At 40.8% G+C, this 8,824-nt stretch overlaps 1 protein-coding gene across 1 annotated transcript; it reads right to left on the reverse strand.

Moving 5' to 3' along the window:
• Positions 1–2,391: 2,391 nt before the first annotated feature.
• hoxb7a (homeobox B7a) lies at positions 2,392–8,143 on the reverse strand. The gene is made up of 2 exons (XM_024390063.2): positions 7,264–8,143; positions 2,392–3,276 (listed from the first exon to the last, which is right to left on the reverse strand). The coding sequence occupies exons 1-2, from the start codon at positions 7,673–7,675 to the stop codon at positions 3,017–3,019; spliced, it is 672 nt and encodes a 223-aa protein (XP_024245831.2). The 5' UTR covers positions 7,676–8,143; the 3' UTR covers positions 2,392–3,016.
• Positions 8,144–8,824: the final 681 nt, after the last annotated feature.

Raw genomic sequence — 8,824 nt, forward strand, 5'->3', positions numbered from 1 at the left:
TCCATACCGTTTCATTTACATTAGTCAACAGGAATGAAGCATCCCGGTATGAAAAATTAGACGAGACTCTCCGGTGTGTCCAGATCTCTCACAGTCAGTCACTCTCTCCATTGCAGCGGAAATCCCAATCACAGTCGGCCACATTAGCATAGCGCAGGGCGAGGAGGCAGGTCTCCCAGTTTCTCTGTAAACACTGCGCGGGGACAAGGTTATTTTTTTATTTCATACATGCGATTAAACCGCCTAGAACCTTGAAGGAGCACAGTGTTGCTGCAGAAGGTGCGGTGTCCAAAAGATTGCTGCAATATAACCACTTGGGAAATCATAAAAAGTTCATGTTCACGGTTACCCATCCACATGACCATCCTCGGCCAATCCCAGGACCCAGGCACTCATAAAGTTCTATCACAAAGTTGTAAATTTTCATAAAACAACAAGGAATTTATTGCGTTTCTTCATGACTGCTTTAGCAGCAGTGGTTCCTCCATCGCCATCTTTTTTCTCTCAAATAGGAAAAGCATAGGGAGGATTTCTCTTGTGTTTCACATGAAAGATTTTGTAGGCCGATCGGTGAGACATAAACGTTTCTTGTGAGGGTGTTTCTGTGCTCTTATAAGCAATTAATACAACTACATTGCTCAGATATTTCATATCTAGTCTTTTCTCCAAAGATATTTGAAAAAGGATATCTTTGTGTGCTATTGGCACAATGTTGGAGGACAAGACTAGGCTTATATTGACCCTTTCCAGGCTGTTTAGTTATATTATCATTGTATTGTTGAAATGTAAAAGAAAATTAAATTGTTCAAAAAACAAGAACTACTTACAACAAGAGATAATGATGAACCAGCATATCTCATTGAATAGTTCCATCCTCAAATTACATCAATGTTAGCCATTTACTTTAGTTATAGGCTATCGACGCATTCCCGAGGCCTTTGTTCAGATGTTAGGGTTATTAGTCGCATTAATATTGCTTGCATGAGACCAGCTTTATGTATTGACGGTGTATTGGTGGTGCATGTTCAGAACAAAACCATTTTCAGAGCAACAAATATTGCACGGCTACGAAATAGCATTGAAAACAGACTTTAAGGCGTGTAAACTAAACAACAAAGCATTCCAGTCGACCAAAATATCCAATAGGAGATACTTTGATAAAGAAGGTTTAATCTTGTGCAACAACACAATCTTGTCCAACAACACAACCATGGAAATGTGCAAATATCAACATTCAACTGAACATCTTTGCTACAAAAGGCGTGCGTAAAATGTTTCGCACTGCGGCATACAATCGCCGCATTGTGGCCAAGGCCCAAATCATAAAGATATCTTCTAAGAAGGTCCTAAACAGAATGAAACGCATTTGCATCCTGGTTTCGTTTTCGTCTAGTATACAATAACTAAACGATGCAAATTGATGCTGCCTATATGCAAATGAAATGTGTTGATTATTAACGAATATGAAAATGGAAAGACTAAACTCTGAAGACGGGTATTGTTGCAGGGTCTGCAATCCTGGCACATGAGCAGACGTTTTCGTAAGCGCCTGTTTCCCATTTTGTTGATTTTTTGTTACTTTTATGGTGGTTTCCGGTCTTTCATTGATGCAATAAACGCATTAGTTACAACCCCCAATATACGTCTTATCTTTTGGTCAGTGTTGTATGCACAGAACCAAGGCAGAGACTATAGCCAACAATTCCAGGGCAAACGGGTATAATTAACATCCATAGGTTAGCCTAAAATATATACCACTAAACTAAATCAATAAACTAAACAGGATCGAAATCATGATACTGACAGGCTGTTCATAGCAATGCCACTATCCCTATTATTATTAATATTAAACATTGGGCTGCATTAGAAATTAAACAGGTTAGGCTACCTTGTCTTTATAAACATAGATTCAAAATAATATTAAATGAAAATGATAACACTTTGCTATTATGCCTACACATGAATAGGCCTATTTATTTATTTGACCTGACTAGCCTGTCAGTGGAAGGCTAGCCTACTATCAACAAAATGTGATAATGGGCGAAAAAAATTGACAAAATGTTAAGATTGTGGATAGTATCATGCTTTCACAGTAGTCTTGTTAAACAAAATGCTTAATGTAGGCTCATTTGGTGAAATTCATTTTAAGAAATATCACCTACAACTGTACATGTAGCCTGTAGACCTAGTCATTGAACCATCATGCATACTAACGTTTGTCTTTTTCTTTTTTAATCTTCGATAAGAAAATTATTTTGATTCAACAAATAGCCTAAGCCTCATCGATAGGCCATCGCCCATCACATATGCCTATGTACTACAAACATATAGTGGCCCAAGCATTTAGGAATGTAGCATACACCCAATCCAAGAAAAAAAACAAAATAATTTGTAATTAATTACTTTTTGTTTTATTGACAGAACACTTGTGCAATTGAATAACAAATAGTTCCTCACAACACGAAAATTATACAAATTCCTACATCTCGTGGTCCACTGTAGGCCAACATCTCAAGAATAAAAACAAAATACGTCAAATCATTTGACATAGGGGTAAAAGCCCTTTACAACAAGTCATAAAATATACATCCAGAAGATCACAAGATGACAGAGAATGAAAATATAAATAACAAGGATGACCTTAGAGTTGCATAAACTGCTGCAAAGCCGATCCTTTTCTCGCAAACAGGCTAGTTTTCCCAACCAGAGTTTTGCAATATTACAGATCTATGCCAAAGAAAACTAGATAATATTTACCTAAATCAACATTTAAGCAACAATAGCTTATTTAGTATCGCTTAGAAATCATAGTATTTTATTTATTTATACAATTTCACTGTACTTTTAACAAAACAAGACATGGCTATAGGCTACATGAATAAATCATTAATCTTATAGGTAGTATTGTATGTTTAACTCAGTGTAAGAATAGGGGGACACGGTTTCCCCTACGGTTTTAATATAATATCAGTCTCATGTAGTGCCCATTAGTCTTTTCACCGTCCATTCACCGTCGCTACTGGTCTTCATCTTCGTCCTCCTCGCCCCCCGGCGGTTCGGCTGCAGGGGAGCTCCGGCCAGGCGTCTTGTTCTCCTTCTTCCACTTCATCCTCCGGTTCTGGAACCAGATTTTGATCTGCCTCTCGGTGAGACACAGCGCGTGAGCGATCTCTATGCGTCTTCGGCGAGTCAGGTAGCGATTGAAGTGGAACTCCTTCTCAAGCTCCAGCGTCTGGTAACGCGTGTACGTCTGTCGACCTCGCTTCCTGTCTGCACCTGTAAATAACAGAGGCAGAGCTTGTGTGAAAACACTGAACAGACAGAAATCGAGAGGAAACCCCATTTCATTTTTCTCAACAAACTGAAGTAGTAAAAAAAATCGAATGCTCTAGATGGACTTTGTTTGTTTGTTCTTTTAAACGTGTAGGCCTATAGGCTATACCTTGTGGGTTATTTGTAAAACTTCAATGACAAAGCTTTGATAAAAGTGCATAGAAAGCAAAAGTCCAGTGGAGGGAAATGTTGTGATATGTGTTGAAATAAATGCAACACTTATGTTATATTTCTGAAGATTATATGATTCGAAGAATTAGTTGTGCAGAGGATATTGTTATTATTTACTATCTTCTCGGAGGTTAAAAAGCAACGGGGGAAATCTTTCTCATAGTTTGGAAATGATTACATTTCTGAATCTAGCTGGGCCAAATGTACTGCATCTGTTGTGCTACCTCAGTAGTGGCCTATGTTGTAAACACGCCTTGCGGAGCAAATATAAACACATAAAAGTTACATTTTACGAGCTGTTTCCACTACTAATTTTAAGTGTACAGTAAATAGTTTCATATTCCCCGCAGGTATAGCCGTGGGGTAGTAAGAGGGAAGCGGATGTATAGGCCTGAAAGGAAGTGAAAGTAATTTCCACACTGTTATTTTGTTATGGAATTCTGGTTTAAAAAAGTATCACTTATCAGAAATATAAATAAATTGCAGTGTTTTTTCATTAGTATTCCTGTTCAGATAGCGTTGACTGTAGGCCCACCACAAATCTTTAGTGCCATTTTGGTCTCGAATCCAGCAACGTTTCATGAAAATAACAAGAAAAGAATAGGAATAAATAAGGAATATTTGTAATGAGATACTATAGGCCTTTAAATGCTTGTATTACAAGCTTAGGTAATCTATAGGTTTCCTATTCCATCATGTGCATAATACATTGTATTTTTGTAAAGTATCTCAAATAGCCTTATACTTTGCGCCACTTACTTTTCATTGACATTAATGATGCAGTTAATAGAAATAGCATCTACCTGTAAAGATATATCGACTGATACCCAGTATCATTCAACTGGCAAGGATTCAAACCAATAGTGGCAAATGGTTATACAATAGAAGTAGGCTACAAAACCATAAAATCCAGCTGAAAATGCTCAGCTGTATATTCATGCATTTTCCTTTTGCACAAAATACCTAACATTCCATTTCCTTGGAACAGAAAATGGGAGTTTTGATGTGCTCAACAACACAACCCTTCCCCACACAACAGAACCACTATCTCGTAAATGGGCGTAGGGCCTTCTCGAATAAACGTCGATGGCATATAGGCGAGGAGAAAAACAAGATCACTCCCTGTTTACATACACAAGGGGTTTTACTTCCAAAAGTCCCGCATACGATGCGAATGGGACGGGTCTCCTCCCGTTTCCGCTCAAGGCAGACATCGAATGGAGTCTGAGCTGAGCTGCAGCACTGTGGGGTTTTATTGCACGCCGTGGTCACTGGTTTGGTTCTCATTTCCTCTCTGGCGACGTGTCACATTCTGGCTGAAACTGGCTCGAAATGAGACAGGAGGAGGTTTGGAGGTCTGGGGAGCCAGCCGAGGGGGGGGAGCGAGAAGTAGAGAGCGAGAGAGAGAGAAAGGGGGGTATATTCTTATGGATTATATTTTTCTCTCCCATGGTGACCTCGGTGATTTGTGTTTCAGCAGAGAGAAACGGCTTGGCTGGAATTATTCTCCGTGAATCGCAGTTTTGTCAGGAGTTTTAACAAGGGCGAGCATTGTGCTCTCAGAGGCCCTCTAGTACGCTCGCGCATAGTCTACTACACACCCGTCCCAGTGTATAAGACATTGAAAGTGTGTGTGTGTGTGGGGGGGGTGTTACTATCTATAAACTATATTTGATAAGGGTATTATTTATAAAGTGACATTTGCTTGAGGATAAGTTATAGGGAAGTGGGTGTATTTCCAGACCAAATATTTGCTTTGTTAGGCTGAAACATCGCACTCATATAGGCTAGTTAAACAACTCATCTAAATTAAATTATATAAATTCATTGTTAGGCCATGCCACCCCGGTGAACATGTCAGGAAAATGTATATTTTTTTAGCAAGTCTCATCTCTGAAAGATTGTTTGTGTGTGTGTGTGTGTGTGTTTGTGTGTGCGTCTGTGTGGACCAGAAGTCCTCACAAGATTAGTAAACAAACAAAAAGTTGACCAACTGGGGACATTTTGTTAGTCCCCACGAGGCCAAATGCTATTTCTAGGGGGTTTAGGGTTAAACAAGAATTATGTTAACAAAAATTAGAAAAATGTTTTTGTTAGGGTTAGGTTTAAATGCTAGGGTTAGGTTTTAGGGTTAAGGTGAGGGTTTTTGTTATTATGTTAAGGGTTAGGAGTTAGGGTTAAGGTTAGGCTTAGGGTTAGAGTTAGGTGTAGGGTTAGGGATTAGAGAAAATAGGATTTTGAATGGGAGTGAATTGTGTGTCCCCACAATGTCAGCTGTACAAGACTGTGTGAGTGTGTGTGTGTGTGTGTGTCTGTGTGTGTGTGTGTGTGTGTGTGTGTGAGAGAGAGAGGGAGACAGACTGCCTGCCTGCTGGTCCATCACTGTGTGTACCTACTAGTCAATTTGAGCAATGTCTTGATTTGTTATATTTATTTGTGTATGAATAGTCTTAGCCTCATAAAATTACACCTGAAAATCTAAATTAGGTTTTCAAAGTCAGTTGGTGGCTCCTATAACCAAATTAGCAAGCAGTAGGCTGGCAAAGAGAGACAGACAAGCCAGGCATGAGCACGCTTCCATTAGGACTTTTTTTTTCTTAAGTATGCATATTTCACACAAGGACATAAATAGCCTACACACAACTTACACGACGAGTGTAAATTTATGAGAAAACGTGTGGCAAACGAATGTCTGCAAGAAGATTCAAAAGCCCTGCTAATGAGGACATATCATTTTCAAAACTATTTATGATGTTGTACGTTTTACGCCAGAGGCTAACAAGAGGAGGGAGCACTAAATTGACAATTGACTGATAGGAAGTTTTGTGGTAATAGTAGCCAAGGCCTTGAGAGGTTACTGAAAATGATTCGACAAAATTGTTGTCAGCCATTATTTTTCACTTGAGCCGCGCGCACTAAAAGTGGTTGTTCGTTGATGGTGTGTAATTGTTCAGCCTCCTAAAGTGCATAAAACGCACACCACACAAACACAGGCAGGCGCGCGCAGAGACATATACCACAGCTACACAGCCACTTACATCTACACGTTTTACACATGACATTATTTGACAGTACACTGAATCAAACACTGGCGTAACATGAATTGCTATTTTGTAAAGCATCATTTTCTCAGACTAGACTTACTTGTTTGTTGTGTGGGCTGTAGGCAGCTGTAAGGCCCACTGCAACTATTCATCAAGCCAGTTCAGAATGTCAGACAAAGGCGTTTCTATAACAAAACAACACAGCCTAACATCGCAAACCGAGAGCTAACCAACTATTAGCATCACAGTGTTTTTAGTGTTTGCAACACTCGGAGGCATTTATGCGATAATAATATAAGCCAGCGAACACGGGGCAGAGACCAGGCATCTGGAAATCATGCTGTGTTGTAGAGTGCGCTTACCACGAGATCCTATCGAAACAGCATAAACAACAGAAAGCGATGGATTAGCCTGTTTAGGCTATTTCTTTCTACCCGAGAACGGAGTAAAATAATCCAACGCCCTTTCTCTTTCTGTTTTAACACAATACCGCCTAATGAATATTCAGATGTCTTAAATTATGATTTTATTGAGGTCATATAGCAATAAATGATGCGCAGGCAAAGCGGCGTAAAGCATTGTTGAGGAAGTAGCCCTGGCCACTTCGCAACCGCACTGTTATAAGACCGTTTACGAGAATTATTAGGTCGGCGCAAAGCCCCATTCCTTTCTCCCCTCCTCTTCTTTTGAAAACATGCATTTTAAGCTCACATACCTGAGGTTCTCATCCATGGGTAGATCCGTAAACTGTCCTCGTTCTGTCTCTGCTCCGCCTTACCGCAGCTGGACACCTTGGACGGGTCACCACCGGAGCAAATCATGGAGAGGTTGGGGTGTTCAAAGTGGGAGCAGTGCATGTTCAGAGAGCCGGTGCCCAGCCCGTACGCAGAGGGATACATGCTGCGGGTTTGGGTGGGCATGTTCCCTGCGTTATTGTACAGTCCCGACAGTGTGGAGGAAGAGGAGGAGAAGCCTGCGCCGCCGGAGCCTGAGACATAGCTGCTGGCTCCTGGTGAACTGGACGCAAAAGCGCAAGAAGTTTGCTCGGGAAAGACCCCACTTGGAAAAACCGAACTTGCAGCTTGATATTTGGAAAACAAAGCGTTCGCATAATACAATGAACTCATAATTTGACCGGTGATTTGTAGGCCGGGAGGTTTTACTGTCGGTTTTACGAGGTACTGTGATATATTACAGAATTACAGTCTAGATTTACACCAAAAATCACCCCTTTTTCCTCAGGGGCCACGTGACGAGGGCCATGTGATACAAACTCATCCAATAACAGCAGGGCTTCCTACAAGCTCAGCTAATGTGGAAAAAAGTGCACCACTGACCATACAAATAAAATACTTCAGTCTATTCACTGAAGCCAAAAGGTAGGCCTACCTCCAATCAAGGAACTAACTAGAACACAAACAAATCGATGGTCAATAGAATATATTATGTAATCACCCGGCGCGTTGCACAGTGATAAAAAGGGCTGATGCTAACAAATATCCAAATGAATGTATACAGACAGGTCTTAAAATGTCCTCGACTTCTCGTTGGACACCACACAAATGAGAAAAACCTATTTGTTTCCATATCGATTTTACTTATCCTTGTCAGTGGTGGGATCTCTCCAGCAAGTTCCTCTGTCTGTTATTGTGGTCTCTGCGCACGATGCCTGTAACTTTGTCCAGGGACCAGTAGAGCCCACTGGTGCCCACTCCGGCCCTCTCTCTGGGAGAATTTCTGCTTCAGAGCATCCCTCTTTTCACAGCTTCCATCTCCAGCACGACAGAGAAGCTCTGGACAACACAAGCACTTTTGTTTTTACGGAACAGGGGGCCAGTAGCTGTCTCGAGTCGCCTAGTGCCACTTACCACCCTCTCGCAGTGTTTGACAGGATTCACCTGGCGCACAGGTGCTCTTATGCACCTTTTTTTCTTTCCTTTCTCCAATAAAACTTAAATAAATGTGACTGTTATTGGAAGTGAAATATCATCACGTTTTCTTCTGAAGTGGGTCATATGATTTAGCCAGCCTTTACAGTGTGGTTCCACATGCCACGGCCTTATCTACGTCAACATTGTGTGGAGATGAACATGTACGACACAATTCTGACCATGCGTCAACCTACATTGTTAGATGTGTGCACCCAGTAGCCATAAATAGTTATTGGTTTGGTGAAGGTTTTGATGCACTTGTGACATTTTGGGTAAGATTACTAATTGGTTGAGTCAGTCTGTGTGGTGACGGGCACTATTGGGATTCACACCTTGAGAGGAAAT

Source organism: Oncorhynchus tshawytscha, linkage group LG27, assembly GCF_018296145.1.
Source record: "Oncorhynchus tshawytscha isolate Ot180627B linkage group LG27, Otsh_v2.0, whole genome shotgun sequence".
NCBI classification, from domain to species: Eukaryota; Metazoa; Chordata; class Actinopteri; order Salmoniformes; family Salmonidae; genus Oncorhynchus; species Oncorhynchus tshawytscha.

Excerpts from the sequence above, each read along its gene's own strand:
- hoxb7a (XM_024390063.2), bottom strand. The coding sequence starts at position 7,675 with ATGAGTTCATTGTATTATGCGAACGCTTTGTTTTCCAAATATCAAGCT. Across the intron at positions 3,277-7,263 it reads CCCATGGATGAGAACCTCAG|GTGCAGACAGGAAGCGAGGT; the intron begins GTATGTGAGCTT and ends TGTTATTTACAG.